This window comes from Terrapene carolina, unplaced genomic scaffold (genome assembly GCF_002925995.2).
Source record: "Terrapene carolina triunguis isolate 2854851 unplaced genomic scaffold, T_m_triunguis-2.0 Scaffold93, whole genome shotgun sequence".
Lineage (NCBI taxonomy): Eukaryota > Metazoa > Chordata > Testudines > Emydidae > Terrapene > Terrapene triunguis.
The window spans coordinates 10,525,832-10,551,908 of NW_020664444.1; the positions used below are offsets into that span (position 1 = coordinate 10,525,832).

The following is a 26,077-nucleotide window of genomic DNA, read 5'->3' on the forward strand; positions in this document are numbered from 1 at the left end:
CCCTGTATTCTCTCAAGATATCCCTATACTCAGAACCTAGGCTTTGTGAGCTCTCAAGGCCTACCCTTATATTCATCAGGACCCTTGCTAGGGTACACAATACGTACCATGTTGCAGAAATTCCATGGGAAAACCACAAGTTAGATGAAAAAATATCAGCTTCTTTCAACTACTAATAATTTGGAGACTAATAGGAGGTTTAGTGTTTTGAAAATTAACTAGTTCATTGAGTGACAGTGGCTGGCGCTGCAGCGAAAGAACAGGCTGCTGCCAAGTAGTCTGCGAATGAAGATTAATTGGGTAAAGAGCCACAACTTACATATTTCTTTTATTCCTATTTCATCCCCTAGGGGACCGAAAATGAGTGCTACAAAGAACACACACAAAAAATCCCTCTGCTACAAATTTTATAAAAGAAACAGACTTGCATTGTCCCTCCAGGCCTGTCTCAAGCTCCCGCACTGTTTAGTGGTGGGTGTGCCATCCGCAGCATAACGCATGCTGGGAATAAATTACACAGAGCAAGAACTGACTGTTTGTGAACTTAACAAAAGAAAGAGGAAAGAAGGAATAACTAAACATAGAAATGTACTGAAATCACACAGAGATGGAACGCACTATTGGGCTATCTGGCCATCCAGTCCACTGTGGCCAATGCAGGATTATTGCCGGTTCTCTTGTGCTTTGTCCAGTCCTGTTTCAAATGTCTCTTCCCCTAGTTCAATGAAGCCCTTAATTATGAACCTGGAGCCCATTACATCTTGGGAAACTTCAGATCCCAGATTACCGCCAATTGTGTGGGATAGGGGTTTGAATATTTCCAGGGTCCACTGTAGGGGAAAGTAAAGTGAACTGGAAAAAAGGCAGAATCTGGGAGCCAAATTCATAATTAAGAGTCATATCCTGGGGATGCTGAATGACATCAATTTACATTGATTTCATTGGGTATTACAGGTACTAGGATTGGGCCCTGAAAGAAAAAAGCCAGTTGTGATAGGGATGATCAGACATGTGGAGACTATCCAGCCAAGATTCCAGTACCAGAAGCCTGAATTACCATACTGAGAGTCTCTGGTCCCATTGCTGAGATCTCTAGAAAGCATCCTCTCTATTTAAACAACTTTTTTTCTGAGTCCTCCCCATAAATTTCATTATTTAATTTGTCTGACCATTTTCTTTTTATTCAGCTATCAAGAATACACAGAGAGAAGGCCATCAAGAGATTCACATAAAACCACTGGCAACACAGCAACTGAAACAGGAGCCTGGCCTTTTAACATTACAAATCCACCAGATTAGTTACGTGTTTGAAGTGTACCTGGAAACTGAACACCTCCTCATCTGGGCAGTAATAGTCACAATCACCACGATGTAAGAGAAGCAAAGGGAGCGCAGATCATAAATCTCCTTCAAATCTCAGCTTTGCCATCTAAATGCATAGTAAGCAGGAGATGTTGTGAAGACCAACATTATAACTGGATTAAAATTCTATGGCATCTTTAACTAAACTAAGAGAAACCAGGACTGCTTTTGCCCTGAAGTAATAGTAGCCTGGTAATCTGACTCAGTTTAATTGCCTAACCCACTGGTTAGAAAGAACAACTCAGGTGATTTATCAACAGGGATTCCATTACTACATATTTTGTCATTTCCTTCTCTCAAGATTCCCAGTTCTATAACACCTGGCAGGTACAACTGTGATCGCAATGTCGTGTTCTTGCTAATCAGTGTCCTCAGCATGGGTAAGTGTCCAGTGTGTGATGACAGTAGCAATTACTAATTTTGATTCGGTTCATGAAGCTCTTAACTGAAGTGATGATGCCACCTCATTCTCCTGACCAGACACAACAGGATGACGTTGCCACCAGATAATTCTGTAACACTAGAGGACAGAATGGGTGTGGAGGGGCTGTGCTATCCATGGAGTTCCCCATGAGGAATTCTGGCTTAGCCAAAAGCGACAGCTTTGCCTTCTTTCAAGAATTGCAGCACTTGCCCCTCTCTGTGTCTGGCCCACTTGGTAGATGCTTTGGAGGTAGGCAGGACCATGGTGCCACCCTTCCTCATTTCAGTTACCTTGTGCCTGTGCTCTCCAATGAGACTGTGTCCTCTTCTGGCCCTTCTAGGTGCAATGGGTCAACTTGGAAGAGTAAAACAGAGATGTTGGGGGTTCAAGCTTACTACCTTCTTCCTCATTCAACTGAGCTCCCAACTGCTTCACAACCTCCAATCCACAGCATTCCTCCTGTAGTGGGTCAGCTGCCTCCTAGCACCCACTTATGACCAGAGGTCACTCTGCAGCAATAAATCAACAGCACAGTTCAAAAGGGAATTAGAACACTTCCTTTGTGGGATCCAGTTTATTTATTCTTTACTCACATTGGCCCTCCACACTGCATTCCCAGTTCAATATCTCCCCCCCTACCCTTCCTTTGGTAGGGATCTCCCAGCCCTTCTTCCAAGCACAGAGTCTTAGTTCACCAGTATTCAGTTTTTACCTGGATGGACCTCAGCCTTCAGGCTCTGGTAGCAGGGTGTTCCTCCTGTCTTAGCAGCCTACTCCCAGTCCTCTTGGGTGGGGCAACTTCCTCTGGTTTCAGGGTCTTCACTGCAAGAGTCTTTCCATCCTCTCTACCGTCTATGCAAAGCTTCCTGCTGCTGCCTTAATAGGCAGAAGGTTTAAAACAAACGCAAGGAAGTACTTCTTCACACAGCACACAGTCAACCTGCGGTACTCATTGCCAGGAGATGTTGTGAAGACCAAAATTATAACTGGATTAAAAAAAGAACTAGATAAGTTCATGGAGGATAGGCCCTTCAATGGTTATTCGTCAAGATGGTCAGGGATGCAACCCCATGCTCTGGGATTCCCTAGGGCTCTGACTGCCAGATGGTGGGATTGGATGACAGGGGATGGATCACTGGATGATTGCCCTGTTCTGTTCATTCCCTTTGAAGCCTCTGGCATTGGTCACTGTCATAAGACAGGATACTGAACTAAATGGACAATTGGTCTGACACAGTATGGCCGTTCTTATGTTCTTTTATAGGGGAATCAGCTATCCTCCATCAGGCCCCATCCACGCACAACACAGGTGGACTGGAGCAGTTCCTTCGGTATTTAGGGTTGGCTGGCACCAGGCCCTCCAGCCCTAAAGGGGCAAGCCACCCTGTGACATCACCCAACAGCTCCCCAAGAACCATCTTTTTGTTCAGAACTCAACTGCTGCATAGCTAGTGAGGGAAATGGAGTGACTGTTACTCTACCTTCCCCCTATTTCTCCTCCCCCATACTCATCTTTCACTCTATGTTTTCCTCTAAATTATATTAAATAAATTAATGGAGATATCCTATCTCCTAGAACTGAAAGGGACCTTGAAAGGTCATTGAGTCCAGCCCCCTGCCTTCACTAGCTGGACCAAGTACTGATTTTTGCCCCAGATCCCTAAGTGGCCCCCTCAAGGATTGAACTCACAACCCTGGGTTTAGCAGGCCAATGCTCAAACCACTGAGCTATCCCTCCCTCTTTCTTATGCTGTCAGCAACTGAGACAGGTAAGAAATATGCCAAACTTCTCAGCTAGCTCTTCACCTCAGAAGGAGGAGGAAAAAGACACAAAGAACAATAATAATTAAAGTAACAAATAGAGAAGGAACGAGGGGAATGGAATAGAGATAAAGAAAGGATGAAACTGGGAGGTGGAGGCAGGGCCGTCTCTACCATTTTTGCTGCCCCAAGCAAAAAAAAAAAAAAAAAAAAGCCGCCCGCACTGCCGAAAAAAAAAAAAAAAAGGCACCCAGACTGTGCCATCCCAAGAATGGATGGAATGCCGCCCTTTAGCATGTGCTGCCCCAGGCACATGCTTCCTCCGCTGGTGCCTGGAGCCGGCCCTGGGTGGAGGAAGACAAAGAGGGAGTGAGAGAATGAAATTGATAGCCAAGACTCAGTATTATGGTCACTACATTGTATTTAATTTACTCATGCAACTGGTTGGAGTTTTGATGTCTCCGCAATGGAAGGCTGGGGGAGAGGGATGATTGGGAGTCATGGGGCGGGGCGATAGGCAGGGTTCAGGAAATGGGGAGTGTGGTGTATTTGAGGAGTAGTGGCAGACTGAGCACAGTATGTTGGTTACAAGATGTTTTCTTTGGGTGTTCACACACTTAATTGTACTGCACACACACACACACACAAAATTAGCAAAGGCATCAATAAGTGGCTACACTAGCACTGTCCAGCCATAGTGAGGTTCTTTCCCACCCTCTCAGCCAGGGCCGGCTCCAGGCACCAGCCTGGCAAGCAGGTGCTTGGGGCGGCCACTCCGGAGAGGGGCGGCACGTCCAGCTATTCAGTGGCAATTCGGTGGACGGTCCCTCACTCCCGCTCGGAGCGAAGGACCTCCCGCCGAATTGCCGCCGCAGATCACGATCGCGGCTTTTTTGGGGGGGGGGAGGGGCTGCTTGGGGCGGCCCAAACCCTGGAGCCGGCCCTGCTCTCAGCATGACGACAGAAGCGGTATTGTAGCAGCTTTGCAAGGGTGATCAAACTTCATTCTGCACTGCAGTGAGAATAGCTTAGGGATGATTGGATGAACAGCCACAGCGCTGAGGGGGGATGGACCTTTTCCTTCTGCTGGATGGAAGGGTGAATGGACAAGCCACTTCAACCCACAAGTGAGCATTGTTAATGTGGATCCAATAATGGGAGCTGAGGATCTCTAGCTGCTGGTTTGTTTGTTGAGCAATTCATCTGGGACCATAGTCTCCAGGGAAATTAAGCTTGGTACTTGTCTGAACTCTCTCAACCCCTTGAATCCCTGAAGCAGCCTGGAGTGCAGAGAGGAAGTGGTGTCGGTGTTATACTAAAGGAGGGTTCTGGAGCTAATGAGAAAGTACCAGGCTACTCACTTCATAGTCACTTCGGGCCTGATTTTCACAAGTGCTGGGCACCTGCACATCTCACTGATGTCAGCTGGAGTGACACCTGGGTGCTCAGCTGCTCTGAAAGGCCATAGGATTTCCCCCCTCCCGCCCATCTTATTCTTTTGACTCGTTTCTTTGTGGGACAATGGTGTCATCTGGTGGCTGAATTGGGGAATTACATGTAATATATTAGAGGCGTCCAGCCCTTGGAGATAGCCAATGCTGCATCTTAACCCCTATAAAGAGAAAAGGTCCTGGAAGACAAAAACCCCAAATTAGGTCCTGCAATAGTGAGAAGAGGACAGTTTGTGACAAACTGCTATGCTCTGCTGCTCCTGATTCTTGCAGTACCTGAGTCACTGCACTTACTAAGGCTAAAAGGGTTTGTTTTGGAGTGCTGACAACAGCATCATGTGTGGTTAATGTTCACTCAGTACACTTCCAGAAAGGATGAGCTTGTTTTTAATTGTTTTTTTTTTCATAGATTCTAGGACTGGAAGGGACCTCGAGAGGTCATCGAGTCCAGTCCCCTGCCCGCATGGCAGGACCAAATACTGTCTAGACCATCCCTGATAGACATTTATCTAACCTACTCTTAAATATCTCCAGAGATGGAGATTCCACAACCTCCCTAGGCAATTTATTCCAGTGTTTAGCCACCCTGACAGTTAGGAACTTTTTCCTAATGTCCAACCTAGACCTCCCTTGCTGCAGTTTAAGCCCATTGCTTCTTGTTCTGTCCTCAGAGGCTAAGGTGAACAAGTTTTCTCCCTCCTCCTTATGACACCCTTGTTCCTTGTACATCTGTGCATTCAATAACTGAGAGGGGGACAAGAGAGGGGGGAGAAGCAACAAGATATGGAGACATCTCTCTCTATCTTGAATTGAGGGGGTGTGGCTATTTATTGCTTGAGTTTGCGGCCAGAGGGTATTGGATCCCGGGCTGTTGTCAGGCAATCACAAGCAACAGTTCCAGGAATGCTTTTTTCCACCAGTGCTTGGCCAGGAGACTGTGACAGTGTTGTTCAGATGTAACTCTTGCTACTATAATCCATGCCTTTGCCACCTCAGTGCTGGATTACTGCAATGTGCTGTACATAGAGCTACCTCTGAAGTCAATCTGGAAACTTAAACTGGAGTCTGCTTGTTGGTGGGAGAATATGACACCAGTGCTCCATGATCTCCATTTGCTGATTACTGCTCTCCACAGGGATTTAAATTGTTGGTCTTGACCTATAAAACTCAACTCCAAACAGGTTGGGACCTGCCTACTTGGGAGACAGCTTCTCTCTTTGTTTTATGCTGCCACGGGTGCTATTGGAGGGAATGTTTGAGCTGTAACCCCTTGATTTGAAAGAGTGGGGACCAGTGGTGGAGCATTCTTCAGAGAGGCTCTCTGTTTTGGAATCTACTCCTCCCTTAGTCCAAAATAAAGTGCTGATCATCATGGTACTTCTATTTCTCTGCTCTCATTTTGGGTGGAGGAGAGTGCTTGATAGAGGCTGATGGTTCTGTAAGAGGGAAGATTTGGGGGAACTGACTTTTGTTTTGTTGGAGATTGCTGGGTCTTAACTGCTGGTTACAATTTATTTTGTTTTAACTTGTGTATGGAAATTCATAGTTAAAACAAACAAAAACCTTAACCTGGTTCTGTAGTGGCACTGTGAAGAGAAAAAAAATGAAAAAACTCTGTCACCTCTAATCTGGGATGACAAATGCTAAAATGCCTTAATCATAATTGTACGGTTATTGCCTGATGTCAATACAGGGCACTTAACCTTCATTGGGTGCTTTCCCTGTGCATTTCTGTACATTAACATGTTTGAATTTCTTTTAAGTGTAACCTTAACTCTGCATTTCTTGGGTTGGTAATGCGTGGTTTTGGAGACAACTATAATGTAACTATAATTTGTTTTTTAACCATTGTTACTGCTCTGTACTCCTAACCTTAACTCTATTTTAGAGTCTTTGTTTTGAAATATAAAAGTACAGTAACTAGTATTACAACAAGAAAGTCACAATCATGCTGTTTCAATCAGAATTTCTTCCTTTATTAGGGCCTGAGGAGTAGCCTGAGGAATAATAAAAAGTACATGAACGTCTGCTACTCTAGACTTTGCAGAGTGTTTTATCATCAGACAGTTGAACATACATTCTGCAGCATTATCTTTTCCTGATGTGTAGGTCACTTTGTCAAATGTGCAGTTTCGGGAACCCGCTTACGATTCTAGGTGGCAGTTTAGAGATGGGTCTATTAAAAATTTCTCTGAAGATTTTTTGTCTGTAATGATTACAACATTTTGATTGAACAAATAACTTTTGACTTGGCAGTGATGCAGCCCTCCTCTCATTAAGGGACTGATCCTGCATGTATTAAAGACAATAGGAATTTGTTCATTGGGGCTGCTAAATCAGGACCTAATGCGCTGTCTGGTTCCTCTTAGCTCATCACTTAATACCTTGTGCATATGTTAGCAATTCTCCTCACCTGCTCTGTGTAGGAACAAGCCCTTGTGTAGTTCCAATAATTAGAAGAAAGAACAGGAGTACTTGTGGCACCTTAGAGACTAACAAATTTATTTGAGCATAAGCTTTCGTGGGTGGGCTGTAACCTACGAAAGCTTATGCTCAAATAAATTTGTTAGTCTCTAAGGTGCCACAAGTACTCCTGTTCTTTTTGCGGCTACAGACTAACACGGCTGCTACTCTGAAACCAATCATTAGAAGCTTGCGAGTAGCTTTCAATACACCCAGCCTGACACTGTTTTCTTAATAATCTTTGTAAGGGAAGTTTCTACTGCAGTGTTAACTATACCTCTGATTTTATTTTATTCCAAACACCATTGGCAACTCCAGCTCTCAACCAACAACCCCGCTAAGGAATCAGGGAGAGAGGCGCGACAGATCTGGCTGGGGATTTTTTAACACTAGTCTTTTCCCAGCACCACTTTGTTTAAAAAGCCCAACAATGATGAGAACATCCGTGAAACTGGGAGAGACAGGATAACACCGGCCTTCTTTCCCCCCTAACACCTCCTCCCTTTCCCCTGGGCCAACAACTCCACCTCCCCTCGTCCACTCCCTTCTTAAGGCCCCTCCTCTTTGCTCCGCCTCCTTAGGGACTCCGCCCCTTTGTCCCAATCTCTCCTCTCTTATTGGTGCTTCTCTCCTTTACCCCGCCTCCCCTCTTGGAGCTCCTCCTCTTCTCCTCCCCCGCCCTCGGATCTCCTCCCCTTCGCCCCACCTCCTGCCTTCCCCCCGCCCACTCTCCCTTAGTGCAGCGTGTCCAGTCAGATCGCGGGCTGCGTTGATTGACACCCCGTTGCCCAATGAGGCGTAGGGTGGGCGGAGTGACGTCCCGCCCTCGCCCCCGCCCCTCACGGCCAGCGCTCTGTAGGTGCCAGCCAGGCTAGTAACCGAGGGACCGGCGGGCTCCCTCCCCGCCCCGAGGTACCCCAGCGGCCGGATCTCTCCCGCGGGGCTGCGCTCCCGTGGCCGGTTCTCCTGGGCTTCTGAACCGCGCGCCGCCCCCACGGGCTGAGGGGCGCCGCGGCACCAGCCCCGCCCCGGTCAGGGCCTCCGGGCCGCGCCCCTCCGGCTCCCCCCTCCCCTCCTCTCCGCTCCCGGCCAGCGGCTCCCTGCGCCACACCCCTCCCCTTGCAGCGTCCCCCGCCGCCTCGCGGAGCGGGGGAATGGGCGGTCCTGGCCCTTAGCCCCCCCCAGCCGCGGCCGCTCCGAGCGTCTGGCTGGCCTCCGCCCGGTGCTAGGGGCGCTGGTGGGGTCCCCGCGGCTGTGAGTGCCGATCCCGTCCCCTTCCCCAGCAGCCATGTCCGGGGTGGTGCGGACCCTGAGCCGCTGCCTGCTGCCGGCCGAAGCCACCAGCCGTGGGGAGCCGCGGCGGGAGGGCAAGGAGCGGAGCCGGGACTCGGAGCGGGAGGCGCGGCGGCGGAGCCGGGAGATCGACGCGATGCTGGCCCGGGAGCGGCGCGCCGTGCGCCGCCTGGTCAAGATCCTGTTGCTGGGCGCCGGCGAGAGCGGCAAGTCCACTTTCCTCAAGCAGATGCGGATCATCCACGGCCGCGAGTTCGACCAGAAGGCGCTGCTGGAGTTCCGGGCCATCATCTACGAGAACATGGTCAAGGTAGGGGCGAGCCCCGGGCTGGGGCAGAGGGGGCGCTGGAGCCCGGGGCCGGGGGTTGACCCTGCCCCCAGAAAACGGGGCGCAACAGCAGCTGGAGTTCGGGCCGACCTGAGAACAGCCTTCAAGGGGGTGGGGACAAGGTTGGAGGGGACCCCATGCAGGACAAAGAGTTACTGGGCTGATGGCGTTCTGGGCCGCCATCGGGCAGCGGGCGCAGCCCTTTGGGGCTTTGGGGTACAGGGGTTCCGTGCCATGAATGAGGGTAGCCTATAGGTGAGTTGGAGTACAGGGCCTCCTGGGTTTCTGGATTATCATCCAAGAGGATGTTCTCAAAGAGCCCAGACACCCATGGAAGGGTTCTGGAGCGAATTCTAAGACCCAGAGGAGAAGGGGGTAATAGGTATGTTCTGGGAAACCATGATGAGAACACCCTCAGGGGAGTTGGGGACCCCCATATTTGGAAGAAGGCAGGTGAGGGAGATGAGGATCTCCACCATGAGGAGTGGGTGTTGAGGATCCTTTCCTAGAGGATGACCCTGAAGATGAGGGGGAGGTCCCCTAGATTACAGGAGTTCAAAGCTATAATTTGGGGAACACTTTTAAGCGAATAGGGGGAATCTTAACACCAAAGACTTGTGGAGATGTATCTAGGAGATTGCCTGTTGAGGACATTGAGTGTTAGCTTCAAGATTAAGAGCACCCCGATTGGAACACTGGGGGAGAGGTTGGGCCTTCAGTCAATGCTTACATCTTTATTATGGAGACCCCAGTGCTCTGGGGCTCATGGCATGATGACTTCCTGGTGAGAGGATAGAATGGTTGCTGGAGTTCAGGGCCATCATGTAGAAGATCGTCCTCAAGGTGTAGAGAGCTTGGGGAAATTGACTGCCCACATCTTCTGCCTGGGGGTCTTAGGTGCTCTGCATAATAACCAGGTGGTGGTCATCTTTTAGAACAGGGGTTCTCAACCTTTTTCTTTCTGAGGCCCCCCCCAATATGTTATAAAAATTTCCTGGCCCAGCTGTGCCACAACTGTTTTCTGCATATAAAAGCCTGGGCTGGTGTTAGGGGTATCAAGGAGGGCAATTGCTTGGGGGCCCCACAGCATAGGGGGCAACACAAAACTAAGCTGCTCAGGCTTCGGCTTCAGCCCTAGGTGGAAGGGTTCGGGGCCCCGGGCTGCAGTCCCACATGGCGGGACTTCAGCTTTCTGCCCTGGGCCCTAGCGAATCTAATGTCAGCCCTGTTGGTGGACCCCCCTGAAACCTGCTTGTGGCCACCCCAGGGGGTCCCAGATTCCTGGTAGAGAACCACAGTTTTAGAACAATCCTACAGGTGCATAAAAACTGGTCACCAAGGGAATACAAGGAGCCCTTGTGCACAGAAAAATAGATACATGGTGTGTAAAAGGGCTATTTCTTATATTGTCCATACAAATGCAGGGCTACCAAGAGGGCTTGTTCCCCTCTGAGGAAGGGTCCCTGCCTACTTTTTTTTTTTTTTTTAAATGTATCTGTATAGGACTTTCCTCACTTCTGCATGGACCCATACTTGTGAGGAAACTTGTAGTTGCTGTGGGATTTCCTGCAAAAATCAAGGAAGGGGCCTATGCACCATCTGAGATAAGGAAAATTGCTTCCACATCTTAAGATGTGCTTCGAAAGATAACCTTTTTATAACAAAAAGAACAGGAGTACTTGTGGCACCTTAGGGCAGGTCTACACTTACTTCCTGGTCCGGCCGTAAGCAATCGATCTTCTGGGATCGATTTATCGTGTCTTGTCTAGATGCGATAAATCGATCCCGGAATTGCTCGCCGTTGACGCCGGTACTCCAGCTCGGCGAGAGGAGTACGCGGCATCGACGGGGGAGCCTGCCTGCCGCGTCTGGACCCGCGGTAAGTTCGAACTAAGGTACTTCGAATTCAGCTACGTTACTAACGTAGCTGAATTTGCGTACCTTAGTTCGAAGTGGGGGGTTAGTGTGGACCAGGCTTTTGAGACTAACAAATTTAGTCTCTAAGGTGCCACAAGTACTCCTGTTCTTTTTGCGGATACAGACTAACACGGCTGCTACTCTGAAACCTTTTTATAACAGCGCTCTCTTTAAGCACAAGTCGAAGAAGTGACTCTTGCAGTCAAGATCTCCTTCAGAAGCTTCCCCGTCCATCCAAACTGAATGGGAAGACCATTCGTCACTTAATTCCGCTACCTGAATTGCTTTTAAGAAGCATGAGGCAAGTCACTGAAAATGGGTGGTAGGAAGGGGAGGAAAAAAGGAGTTCCCTGTGGTAGCAAGTGCCATGGGTTGGCTTTATACTCCACTGCAGGAGGAAGAAGTGGGCACATATAATGCACAAGGAGAGCTCAGGCCACAAAATCCATAGCTTGACAATTTACTTCTCTCTTTCTTCCTCTGGGGAAGAGGGAGGGAAGAGAAGAGTATCACTAGGTTTGAAGTATACCCAAAAGTGAGTAGTGTGAATCTTGGATTAGTGTGTTTATTTTGGTGCTACCTTAAACTGAGTTAAAATGATGGTAAAGAGCAGTGGAATGTGTGAGGGTAGGAAAAGTGGGACAGAACTCTCCTAGACAAGTGGACAGCATCTGTCTGAGTTCTTAGTGGTCGCAGTTGTACTCTCGCCTTTCAATATAGTTCATTCTTTCACCATGGATGTTGGGGAGCTGCCTGTAATTTCAACCTGGGTTTAATAGGTGGAGTCGAAATACAGTATCGTGGAACAAACTTATTTTCAGTTGGCTAATATGTTCAAACCTAAGTTCCCTCTAACTACACGGCCTCGCAGCTGCCTATTTAAGCCCTCTGCAGTGGCTCATGGCTGCGGCGGGGAGAGGTGCCCTTCCTGGCCGGCCCCAGTTCAGACCTCCTGTGGTGGGGAGAGGCGCCCCTCCCTCAGCCCCAAGCTGCTGCAGTGAGAGAGGACTGGGGACTCCCCCCAATCCTCTCTCCCCACCGCAGCCTGGGGGCAGCCTGCACCCCAAACCACTCATCTCTGGCCCCACCCTAGAAGATGAGGTCTCTTTCCACACTACTCGTCAGCATTATCAAAGAGCAGTTCTGTTAAAGCTTCTAGAGTTTTGGGATCTTTGCTAGAAATGTAGTGTAAATATCTTGGATTAAATGGTCACCTTTTATACCCCAATATGATTAAATTTCTCTCTAATAGAAAATAGATTATGCCCTCCTGATGGTTTGCATTGCATTCTTTCTAATGTGCCTCTTGAAGTAGTACTTGGTCATTTTATATGGATTAAATAAAATGGCATGAGTTGGTGCAGATAGTTTGTCATATTGACTCTGATGTCATCTGGTTTGTTTCCTTTATTACTAAATCTCCCACTTCTTCCTTTCTGATCCACAGCCTCTTAATTTTCCTGTATCTTGTTGCAAATTAATTATGAATGCATGGTTCTTAGCCTTCTCCTCCTTGTGGGGAGGTCATGGTTTAAAAACAAAATGCTGAAATAAGTAAACCTGTGATCCAAAATTTACTTTTCCATATAGTACAGGTGATGGTTCAGAGCCTTGCTAGCTTTTTCTGGCATTGTGGGGCAATCTTCAAATACGTTAGTCTTGCTTTGGTTTAAAGTAAATAATCACTGGTTAACTAGGGTTTTGCTTGTTAATCAAGGCTAAGTTTCAAAGTAACATTGAAACTTTTTGATGATTGAAGTGAAAAGCAGTAGTGTTAATGTTCTGCTTTGAGTACACAGACTCCATTACTTCAGCACGCCCACCTGGAAGTGGAAAATGGATAGTACAGGGGTAACTGCTGTGGTGGTTTGTTTTTTTTTAAGCAGAATCTCAAATGTATGGAGAGACTGAGGAAGTCTTTGCATGTTGCAAGTTTCAGATCTGGTGAATGGCTGCGGCTATTCTGTAAAAATGTTTGTTGGAGTTCCCATCTGAGTGTCAAAGAACAAACTGAATAACTGCTCTTCAAACATAAAATAACTGCTCCCATTCTTGCTCCTTCTGACTACAATTAATGAAGGTTTAGGGACCTCTGGCTGTACTGTCACCTGGTGAGTCATAACTCTGATGTTCCTTGTGTACGTTTATTGTTATTTTCTATTTGTTTTTGACTTTTAAAATGGAGCACCACAAAAATGGAAATGAACCAGGCTTCACTGCATGAGAAAGCAATTAAAATTACCCACTAACACCGAAGCAATGCCTGTGCCAGCATGTGTGATTACTTCAAACAGAAATCTAACAGCTAAATTCAGCTTTTAAAAAAAGCATAAAGTGTAATCTGTGGAGCTTTTTCAAATTAGTGTCCATATTGAAATGGACTAAACCAATTAAAGCTGTAAGGAGCACTGAGTGATTTTTTTTCAGTCCAGAACCTGAATTATTTGAGAGTGACTGAAAAGTTCATATTTGAGTAGGAAGGGACTCCAGAGAAACTGTTGCTAGACACTCCAATCCATAACTTAAGTTGTGGACTTTGAATAGAAAAGTTCCAGGATGCTGTACAGATGTGCACTCATTATGGCTGCACAAGTGAAAAGGTTTGTACTTGATCAGAGGTTTGTCTGAAACAGACACAAATTTTATGAGGCAATAGAAAGGGTGAAGTTGGAGAATACCATTGAATTCAGTTGTAAATTGCACTTATGTGAGCAAGCTGATTGTTCTCCTTGACACACTTAGCTCTTTATAATACATGCAGAAAAATCATAACCCTTATATTAGTTTGAGAATCCAGGGAGAAATGTCATCTCATTACTGGGAATTCCACAAGCTGCTGTATAAGTTGGTCTTGATCCACAATGTTTTGGGTTTGCATATGCGTGAATTCAGAAACCTGTGAGGGATTTGCAATACTTGACCTTCAATAGTCTTTCACTGTAGAGGTAAAATATTCTGGGTATTGATTCATGATTAGTGGTTTTTTGATTTGCAGTAGGTATGATTGATTCTTCATTAGTCTGTCACAGGACAATATCATTTTCTTCTCGATCATAGCAGCTGCACACCTCAAAGGGCTGATGTGGTTCTATTACAACAGACTTATCTTTATTGAATTTTCTTACATTAAAGCTGACTTTGTAATTAAAGAAAATTCAGTAGATAAGTGTTGTAATAGAACTATGTCAGCCCTTGGAAGTGTACACATGGCTTTGTAATTAATTAGACCTTACACTGTATGATTGAATTGGTACTTAATTACTGTTACCTTCAGTCCACTCTCAATATGTCTTCAAGATATAGATTGTTTTGTAATAAAACTACCGGCATCATTGCCACCTTTACTCCTGACTTAATGGTAAAGGGCCATTGTTGTTGAAATTTGTTTCTGGGTGCCCTTTGCAATGCACTTGGAATAGAATCAATAAGACACTTAATAAATTGCACAATGCAAAATTACTGTAATAAATCCCACATTCCATCAACCCTAAGTAGATCTGGATAGTTTCTTGTTTGGGTCAGGAGGAAAGTGGTCAATATAACTGACTACATCATGGCTGACAGGATAATGAATACCATCAACAGTTACTATTGATGCTTATTTCTTTGTTAAATATTCACTCTTGATCCAAAATAGCATTCAGTTAACCCATATGGGTTCACCAATCTCACAGAACATGATTAGTCTCTGGAGAGTAAAGACACAAACCTTGACATTTTCCAGTCTAAACCTCACATTTAATTTTTTTAAACCACTTGGGAATGCAGCAGGTGGAGAAATCACCCCTATACCCAGTTACAGTTCAAACAGATTCTCTAGCCATTGAAATATGCTTGAGTGATGGCTAGCGTTGCTGCTATTAGCATAGTGAGTATGAACTTGAGACCCAGGGGCCTCCTGTGCATGTGATAATTCATTTGTTGGTTCTCAGGGGGAGGGGAGGTTTGTATGTCTAAATAAGGAGTGTCTATACAGGCTCTAAACACTCCTTCTTCTGTAAATTACAGAAACAAAATTAAAGAGCCACAGCTCTTTTACTCTTTAGCAAATCTGTTTCATCTCAAAAGCCTATGTTTGCATCATTCCATGCAAATAGAAACACCTGGCATTGTGCTCTAAAGGTCAACAGACCTGGGCTATCTTGGAGTGGGGGAAGGAGAGACTTTGCTCTAGAGGCGAAGAGCTCCACCAGCAGTTCGCCTCCCTTTCAGATCAAGAGGAGTTCATGTTGACAGTATTGCCAACCCCAAATGTTCAAAAATCATGAGTCAGGCTCACCAAAAAAATCATGATTGGCTTTAAAATCGTGAGATTATGTAAAAAATAATAGATGTGGTGTGTTTATTTGCCTTCTGCTTTTTGAGCCTTTAGAGTTCACTGGGGTCACACTTTGACGCTTTTTTCACAGCCACGAGAGCTAGAAACTTACTTTTTCGTTAAGAATGAAGGCTGGAATCATCACATATTCCCTTGAGTCCAGGAGCTGGGGATTTAAAAGATAACCATAATTATGAGACTCTTGACAAAATCATGAGAGATGGTAACACTGTGTCCACCTCTGTTGACTGAAACTATGGCAGTATAGTGTGAGGGGAGGGGTGGTCTCAATCCACTTCATAGATCAGAATCCGCACATCAAATTCAGAACACTAGAAGCTGCTTCAGCAATTTTCAACACATTAGCCAATTATGAGCTAGAGATCAGTCATAAGTTCATAGCACTTGATCTGTTCTGTAAAGATCCACATTAAATGAAAAAACTACTAACTTAATTCTGAAAGTTCTCAAAGGGTTTGTGCCAATCTGCACCTCTGGGTTCAGCGGTCACTCTACCTTGAACTCTAGTTGCAAGTTTCATTTGCAGCATGAAGTTTTTGTTCTGCTGCATCTCACTGGATTTCTTTGGAGACAAGAAGTCTTTTCACAGTTTGCAGACAAGCAGACGTCACTGCTGCTACAAATACAGAGATTCCGCAGCTAATCCAAATGTATCTTAATGTTTGTGTTCCCGTGGACTAAGTAAATGACACTTTCCTTTGTTCATATATTTTATTTGGGCTGGCAGTCTGGAAGAGTAGTCATCTTTACTGTTTACCCTGCTCTCACCTGGGTAGCATTGGATTAAGTATTTACATATATCGTTCCACCAGGCAAATAAAGTACTTGATGTAAGTTTCATGTTGAAGGTGAGTTAAGACTGGTATTTTGGGGTATATCTCTTGTACTGAGTAACACTTCCATTTTCTAGAAGACTGTAATACTTCATCCTCAAACAACTATTTTTTCTGTAGCAATCGAGAGTAAAACATGTATTTGGCTAAGTTTTAGATATATATAAAAATTGAAGTTAATGGTATTGTCTATTCCTTTCTGATTCAAACACTCCATTAAATAAGGTGGCTGTATTTTAAACACACCATTAGTGTGTTCTATGGAAAAAGCTTGTGAATTTTAACTAGGAGTGAATTCAGGAATTCAAGCAACTGCTTCAGAACACTAAACTATCAAAAATTCTTAATTTGTTACAAAATACTGTTTACCAAATACTTTATTAGTTTTCAATATAATACAGCATGGGGAAAATGAGTCTAGTCTGAAAACTACAGCAGTTCTTCATGTTAAAGTCCAGTGTTTCAGTGAGTGATTTTGCTGAGATAAGGTGGGTGAGGTAATATCTTTTATGGGACCATCTTCTGTTGGTGAGAGAGAGAGAGAGAAGCTTTCAAGCTAGAGCTCTTCTTTGGGTCTGGAGAAGTACAGCTCTATGCAAGAACAAAAGCTTCTCTCTTTGTCAACAGAAGTTGGTCTAATAAAAGTGATTAGTTCACCCACCTTATGTCTAATATCCTGGGACTGACATGGCTACAACAACATTGCATACAATGATGATGTTGCTTACAGTCGCAGTATTGTCAATATCAAGAGAACAAAAATAACGAGATTTTAAAAACATAATTTTTTTAGTCTATCTTGACTTTTTAACTGCCCGCTACTCCCCTACCAATGCATTTGTGATAGTGTTAGGTTGCAAAGTTACTCCTAAAATACACACATCTCCCTGGCTGCTCAGATGGAGACTCCACTTAACCCCCCCCACCCTCCCCCAGATAAGGGAACTGCCGTCCATTTCCTGTTACTCTCCCCTCCTAGTTGATTCCCTTTGATAAAAGAAGGGCTGGATGGTAAATAGTTTGAGAGCCACTGACTTAATGCATCATGATTCAGACTCGTACATAAACTTATTATGTTTAGGGTTGATGAGTTACAGATAAAGATATAAAAACTTAATCATATCAGTGATATTACAGTTCAGACTATGGAATTGGTTTAGTCTTTTGTAAGAAGGCACGCTTCCCTCCTCTCTCCCACTTCTCTGCCAAAGATGGGTAGCACTCCCACACTCCTCTGGACCCCGCTCGACTCATTTCCACACCCCATTCCCCTGCAGCCCCTTAATTTGCCTCCTGGTCTTCCTCATTCTCCCCGTCTACCTTGTACAGTGTCTCTGCTGCTTCTCACAGTCCCTGTGTCCTGTCTAGGCCACTGAACCATAGAGTTACAGCCATTTTGCACATGGGCATGACTTCAGTCTCATTGAAAACAGTAGGATGTGGCAGTTTCATTGCCACCTGCAGATTGACTGTAATGAAATGGCAGCCATCTTGCTGGCTTCAGCCCCATTCACAGCAATAGGAGATGGTGGCCATTTTGAATGAGTGAAAACTCATGAGTTGGCAGCCTTTCTTCATGTTTTCATGAGACAGATTTTTTAAAAAGAAACATGGCTAGAGTCGCGATGAAATCACAAGAGTTGGCAGAACTTCATTCATTTGTCACATCAGTTCCTAAATGTGGAATATACTATCTTAAATGGTGTAGTATAAACTATTGGCCATCTACAGTTTTTTGTATGAGGTCTGACAACTTTTTTTAATGGCTAAAAGCCTGGAAAAGGTTATTGCTGCACTGCTTCACGTGTAGCTTGCTTACATTCTGTTGCCCATCCATTGTAAAGTAGGGAAATGAATCATGTTGCTAATTACAAGGGAACTGAAATGCATTTGAAGTAGCTCCTTAAGACAATTCCTAGGTCAGCTAGAGCAAACTTTAGTAATGTTCGGTTATGTAGAACTCTGGGTAATATTTCATGTTAGTAGACTTAGGTGCTTGAGTAGAACCATCAGATTGGTGGTACTTGAGTTGTTTGGTTTCTCCCCATGTCTGTGCTGACTTCACGGACATGAGCTGGTGGTTGCCAAAAATGCTTTATTTTCCTTTGTAGTACTTCCCTCACCTTTAATATCAGTCTGTCTGTAGGGCTGTCTTCAGCAAGGTATGTGATCTTTTGGGATAATGAAAGACTTCACCCAATGGAGTACACAATTGTCTTAAACACTGAGATTTTTTCCTGTTACAATGAAGAATTAACTTTTCATGTGGAAGGTGTCTGTTAACTAAAACACTTCAATAGTTTATCTCAAAACAGTGTAACAATCTTTCCTTTCTACCAAATTAATTAATTACTTTTTAAAGTAAACATTTTTTGCTCTGTTATCTAAAGAAATGTGATCAGTTACAAAAAACTCATCTTTTCTGAGAGAGGGAACTTGCTTTGCAAATAGAAATAATCCCTTTTTTCCATGCTAATTGTTATAGCAAAATAATGAAACTGTTTTTCATGATTTATGGACCAGGACCATCTCATGTGAATTTGGATTTTTGTAGGTGAACTGGTGTGCATGACAATAGGCAAGATACAGTCCTGATTTCAGTCTTCTGTGTGTTACTGTAATACAAATACTAATAATGAAATTTTAGCTGTCAGGAGTATAACTAAAATGTTACAAAACAAGCTTTTTTTGGCTCAGGTTAGTACTGTAGCTGGGAAAATCAAACTAGATAGCACAGGACTAGTTAAAAGTAGTATCTATTGCAAATGATCAAAAAAAGCTTTTTAAAATAAAGCCCATAGGCAGCAGCAAACAGTCTGCCTCCAGGGCATTCATAGTTTGCATGTTGTATTCTAATATCTGGAGGTTTCCTTATCTAATGTGTTGCAAGGTTTAGGCTTGTACCTATTTTTAAAAAAATTTCTGATCTTAGCAAACAATCACCTGGTAGGTCAATTGAACTGGTCAGAAGTCAATTCCTAACACAAAAAGCTTTTTTGTTATGATAGTGTCTACTCTTTTTATCTGGAGTATAGGAAAGAATGCTGTAGTAATAGGTGACAAAAGAAACTCCGTTTCTTCCAAGGCCTGGTCTAACTAAAAAGTTAGGTCAACTCAGCAACATTGATCAGAGGTGTGAAAAATCCACACTCCTGAATGAGGTAGTTAGGCCGTATGGTGCTAGGTAGATGGAAGAATTCTTCTTTTGACCTAGCTACTGCCTCTTGGGAGTGGAGGTGGGGAGTGTGGGGGTGTGGAGGATTACCTGTGCCAACAGGAGAACTCCTCCAATCGGTGTAGGTAGTGTCTGCACTGACGCACTGCAGTGGCACAGCTATGCTGCTGTAGTGTTTCAAGTGTAGACAAGCACTGAGCGAGAGAGTGTACCAGTATTTCTCAACTTCAGCGATTGAGCTCCTGATAAGATTTCTAATTGGTCTCAAAGTAAATGACTGAAAATAAGATTATTTCACTGTACCCCATATCTTCTGACTTATTGATAGACTTCATGGGTTCATCAGGAAATATACTGTATAGTGAAAGTAGTGCATCATGGGCATCTACCTTTTTAGAACTTGCAGAGAGAATGCTCTCAGTGCTTCTGAGTTGGTGGGTGTTTTTAAGGCTAGTGAATATTTCTACCATAGGGAAAACAAACCCGTGACACACCAGGAACTGTCAAGTAGCATAACCCTCTTCCCTTTTTTTGTTTTTGTTTTTTAATGTAATCAAATCTTTAATCATTCAAATTGATCACAAAGTGAACATAAGCAAATTCAAACCTGGGATGGATCGCAAATAGATGAGGATTAAAATAAACTAGAGAAGTTGGCTGACACAAAGCTCTGCAAATTCTAATTCAAGCAGTTTTGCTATAGATCCTATTGTTTTATCTACTACGTGAAACCTTTATAACTGTAATAGATATTTAAAGGTCAAATCCTGAATATACTATTAAGTAGCCTGCTTTTAACTTATGAAATGCTAAATTCCTTTATTTGCTATCTGCTCGGGTAGTCCTCATTCTCTGTAAATACATTGATACTTTTATTGAATTACATGTACAGGGAAACCATGCGAAAGAGTAATTATCTTCAATGACCCATGATGGCCTTGGAATTTCAATTACACTTGTCTTCCATACTTGAAACTGGGGACTCATTTTAGATTATAGAAAACTACTGGTTCTTCAAGTACAGTATTTGCATTAATAAGGGAATGTTTTCTCACACTGACTGTACTAAAAACTGGGTTTACTAGGGTTCAGATCAAAAGTTGTCTATGCATTCAATCAGTTATATATATTTTTAGACTTAGTTTATTTGGAGTTGCTTATTGGCTCCTTTAAGGCAGCGGTTCTCAACCTTTACAGACTACTGTACCCCTTTGAGGAGGATGATTTGGCTTGTGTACCCCACGTTTCATCTCACTTAAAAACTACTCGCTTACAAAATCCAAACATAAAAATCCAAAAGTCTCAGCACGTTATGCTTGCTTGCTTGAAAACTTGCTTGCTTTCTCATGTTTACCGTATAATTATAAAATAAATTGTGGGCCCAGGTTGAGAAACACTGATATAGTATATAGAGCAGTATAAACAAGTCATTGTATGAAATTTTAGTTTGTACAGACTATGCTAGTGCTTTTCATGTAGCCTGTTGTAAAACTAGGTTAATATCTAGATGAGTTAACACACCCCCTGGAAGACCTCTGTGTACCCCCAGAGGTATGCGTACTGCTGGTTGAGAACCACTGCTTTAAGGGATAGCACCATGACAAGAACACACACTAAACTCTCCAAAGCAAGAAAGAAATGGAATGTTATTGCTGAGGGTGATGGTAGAGGTATCAGCATCTTGGAGGGCTCTTGAAAGCTCAGCCACTGAAGATCTGGAAGAGACAGACAAGAGGTCACTCTATGATTGCCTTGGCAAAGGACAGTGTTATATGATATTTTGATGCATTCCAGAGTGGTGAGGATTTCTTATAGTTTATTTTCTGTGTTCCTTATCTTGAACTTTATTGAGTTGAGAGGGCCAGGTTATGTAAGAATTTTTAAAACTTGGTTATCACTTGTGTAAGTTGTAAAATCTTCTTGAGATTTTTAATCTGGTAAAAAGCCACTTTTCATAAGTATTTTGGAGTACAGCAAATCTGCATTCTCTCAGACATAGCAGTCAAATGAACAAAAATGTATAAATGAGAACTCTCCTTACATTTGGGAAGACAAACTTTGTGACTCACTTGCTTCTGAGCTTGAGGGAATTGTAACTTTCTGTGGTAATGCTGAGCCACTGCAGTGATACTAGAAAACATCTTTATGCCTCCTAATTCTCCTCTGATGTATGGGGTATACCAGTACAAGCCCCCAGCAAGTTGTTTATATAACTAGATGGATGCCAATTGCTATTTCCTCATTAACACTTTTGGGGACAAATTGGGAGTTCTTGCATCCCTTGTGAATGACTAAATCTAAAGGTAGCTCCTTTCACAAGGCTTTGTATGGAAATAGTAAAACACAACTAAGCAATGAAGTTATAGAAAAACCGACTAACTGGATCCAATAGAAATTCTTAATTCTTCGTTAGATTGCAGCATATTCAAGGCAGTGATATCGTCTCAATATCTAAAAGTCTGTGCAATTTGTGTAATGCACACACACCTATTAAACGTTTGATTTTAATATACTTAAGCCATAAAATAGATGAAAAATGCCTTTTTTGAAACATAAAGAGGTTCTCATATGCAGGCATTGTGTTGGCAATTCAGAGTCATTTGATAAGGCTCTGGATGGAGTGTAGTAGCATCCCATTTGTCTCACATCCAGGAGACACATTGGAGTTCCATCAAGATGGGTTCTGATTGGGTCAAAAGCCTAGCTTCTTGAAGATACAAGTTAAAGCTTTGCAGCCTTTTTCTTCTAGTCCACTTTTCCTTTTCCTACATCCTGGCACTTCCCTTTTTCTTCAAGCTGTGTCCCTGAAGAGTCTTTATTAGGAGTCTGGAAAGAATGGCTTGATTTTGTTTTTAATGGGAGGGTCAGAGGTGGCCTGACAAACTATATATAGGGCTATGTTTCTATTAAAGTAGCTTTCTTGTTGGCCATCAGATTGTTCAGGAGAGTTCAGTTTTGGGATCTTTATCCGAGTGGGATCCTTATGTGAGGTTTTGTCCAAATGCAGTGTCTCTCTGACTTGCACCAGTATTTCTGCCTCGCAAAAAATTCGGGGTTTTTATGTAAGTCAGCCTGTTTTCCTTCTTTAGGTTCTAAGCCCTTCCATGCCCAGGAGAAACAGTTGCACATTTTAGGTGTAGCCTAAGCATTCAAATTCTGGTTAGGCAAAACTAATCATTTGATACATTTTTAGGATTATATGGGGGATTTAAAGTGGTGTAAATTAATCATATTCACTCTTTCCAGATGACTCAGGAGTTCAAGCCCATATACAGTTTATAAGTATCTTCTATTTCAGTGAGGGCTCACTCAGTGAGGCACATGGCTTCTTCCTGGGCGTAAAAGTACAGCGTTCAATTGTGCCATTCCTTCACCAAGTGGTATAAATTACATGTGTTGTGTTCATCTGATATGACCTTTGGACTAAAGGTTCTGCAGTATTCCTCTTGGTTCTTCTTCATTAAAATCCTTGAGATGGGAGGGAAATGTGCTTTCATTCTTTGTGAAAACTTGTACCACTGGTTACTTTCCAGTTGTAATGGTTCAAGGGGCAACAGGTTCCCAAGAGAGGAGAGGTAAAAATATTACTTATAATTTTTGCCTTCTCTGAAGTGGGCACCTGGTGTTCCATGAGACTTAACCTGGGGCATCACTTCACTTGAATAACTTCCAGTTGATGGGAAAATTTCAGTCCTTCCCTTCCCATTCACTCCCATCCTCTTGTTTCTCTAGGGAGATGGAGAAATCTTGGGATTGGATTCCCTCTTATTGGGATCTTGCTTTGTCCTAAATCTTAATCTTCACTTATTGCATAGTGACTGAATATATAGATCAAAGAGAGTATCCAGGCCAAGATATGGTTAATTGCTCATTTTAATTGCAGTTTAGTCTGCCTTTTTCATCTATGGCAGATGATTGGGTAGTTAGAGGCAAGCAGTTCTCTGAACAGCTCCTCATGCTGGTACTACATTGGAGCTGGAGAGAGAAGGGGAAAATATTTTAAATGGGGGTGGCCTGTTGTGCCACACAGAGACAAATCTGACTCCCTTCCTCTTATGTTGCATTTGTCCTATATCTGTTTCTGAAATTCCATCTTTGTGGAGGAAAAAAGTTGCAGAAGTGATAGGATTGCAGTGACTAGGTATTACTTCTCTGTCCATCTTGACAGTAGTCTTATAATCTTGGCTGACTATTTATATTAAGGGTCTGAGCAGCCTATTGCTTGATCTAAAATGACCTCAAGTTTATAACCATCAGTCTAAAGCTTCTATCCTAACAAAGGCTATGTCTACACTACAGCTGGGATTAACGCTCTGAGATCGATCCATCGGTGGTCGATTTAGCGGGTTTAGTGAAGACCCGCCAAATCGACAGCAGATCATGCTCCAGTCAACCCGATGAGAAGAGTAAGGTAAGTCGACGGGAGAGTTTCTCCCGTTGACCCCCCCGCAGTGTAGACTTCACGGTAACTCGACCTAAGGTATGTCGACTCCAGCTACGTTATTCACATAGCTGGAGTTGCGTAGCGTAGGTCAACTTACCACGGTAGAGTAGACGTAACCAACGTATGAGCCAATGGTGGTGTACTCTTAGGACAAGGTTTCATACTTCTCTAGGCAGCCTTTGCCAGTTCTTTTCTCACCTCTAAACAAAATTCCTATAGTTTTTACTGAAATCTATTTGTAGTATCTGTTGTGCCTCCACTGTCTTTCATACTGTGATTGTAGTAATGAAACCACTTGAGCAAAAGATTACTCAATGATCCATCCTTTAGGGATTCTTCTATTGACTGTTTCTAGGAACTCATGCTACAGTTTCTCTGTTTCTCTCCTAGACTTGGCTTTTGAGTTATGCCTGTAGTGGCCTTTTGTCTGTAAAGGAGTACTGGAGAGGGAGTGTTCTCTAGGGATATACAGGAGGCTGGAGTTTCATAATTCAATTCTGGTCCTGACTATCTTTCTCTCACTACCTTGCTATAACTTACCCGAATTTCTTTGTATCTGTGTTTGCTATCTGTGTAATGGATGTAATAATTGGATGATATGGGTGTCAAACTTTGTTTTTAAAGTACTTTACAGATGTGTTGGATGGATTTCTTGTAGGATATGCAAATCAATTCTTGGATCCATTTGTGCTCTGTTTATAATGCTATATAACGAGAAAACTAGCAGGTGAGAAAGCTTGAGGGAAAATTTCTCTCTATAAAACACCTTGCTAAACAACTGATCTGATTGGTCTTTCATTTCCCTTCACAAATGGATAACTTACAGGCAGACATTTAATTGTGTACGGTAAATTTTTTTTAAAGCACTTAAGTATCATTTTCAAAAGTGACTTAAGTTCCATCAACTTTCATTGGGACTTTGGAGCCTGAAGTCACTTATGTGCTCTTGAAAATCTTGTCCCAGGTTACAGATCTTGTCAGTATGGGAAGCATCTATGGATGAATCTGAAACTGGTTTAGTGGTCACATTTGTTAGGCTGACAGTTGCAAAACATCTCCACATCAGCTGTCAGGTTGTTTTCCAAACAGATGGGGAAACTTAACAAGAATAAACTCCACTCCTTTGGTATTTTTATATATGTGGAAGCAGGAAAAATCAGAGCTGACCATTGGATGGAAATAAAACGTATATCCGAAATTTAAAAAATACTAAAGTTGTGATGTTGATGGGAATTCCATTATCTTGTAAGCAGCTGTTGTAACATCACTTAGCCATTCATTGGAGAGAGTCTTAAGGAAATGCTGAAGCAATGAGATGGGTAAAGGCTGAAATTGTTTAAAAATTGTAAGATAGCGAAGCTAGACAGTAAATGGCTGACTGAGATGGTTCTGGAGAGCTGGAGCCTGAGCCGGTGAAAGGTCAGAGCTGGCTTGCATGGGCTGGAACACTACATGCATATTTGCAACCAAATTTAAGAGACGTGGAAGATAGAAATGGCAACAACTGATGTGCTTGTATTTTGGATAGCTTCCCTGGAGAACAGCCCAAATAACCATTCCTCTTTTAAAAAAACAAAAACAACCCCCAAACATTGCTCTGTATATTGATAGGCAATAAAACACAACCTTGACGTTAAGTCCAAAAATAGCAGTTTTCCACTGGTCAGTACAAAACCAGTTCTGGGGAGAGAAAAAAAAAAAGGAGTGACTTTGAATTCCTCCCAGAGTGGTACTTTTGTGTAAGTGATTAGTTTTAAAGAATATGTAGAGTCTGTGCAATTCTGAAAGATAGCCTTGTATATTCTGTTGTCTTCCTTCTTCTTAGTTATGGTGTGAGCTTCACACACAGTAACAGATTTAGACTTGGATCAGTAAGGGGGTGAATTAACTATTTGGAAATGAGAACAGGCTTTTCAGCTTTGGGTCAGTCCAATAAATCAAAATCCTAAATATGTATCTTTAGTACCTCATTTTAAGGATATAAATGGTGAATTGTACTCTGTGCTTGGTGTCATGAAAACATGTTCTTTGAACAGTGTGTCTGGAGGATTATGTTGTATTAAAATGAACATTGTTCAAGATTAACTGTTTATATTTGGGAAACCGCACTAGTAAGAACATTACTATATAATGGTTTCTGAGGTACTTTGATTATAAGCTCATGTTCTGTGGCACTCAAAACTGTTTAACGTCTCTCAACTCTGTCCCTCTCCAAATTTTTTTAACACAATATCCTTGCTGTGTGTTTTTAAAGGGCTGGAGCGGATGAGGTATTTATGTGTATACT

General features: G+C 43.3%; 1 protein-coding gene across 1 annotated transcript in view; it reads left to right on the forward strand.

The window, feature by feature from the left end:
• Positions 1-8,643: 8,643 nt before the first annotated feature.
• Positions 8,644-26,077, forward strand: part of GNA12 (G protein subunit alpha 12) — a 75,065-nt gene continuing 57,631 nt past the window's right edge. The window contains exon 1 of the mRNA XM_026650602.2: positions 8,644-9,064. Coding sequence (XP_026506387.1) covers positions 8,750-9,064 — 315 coding nt within the window. The 5' untranslated portion in view covers positions 8,644-8,749. The remainder of the gene's footprint in view (positions 9,065-26,077) is intronic.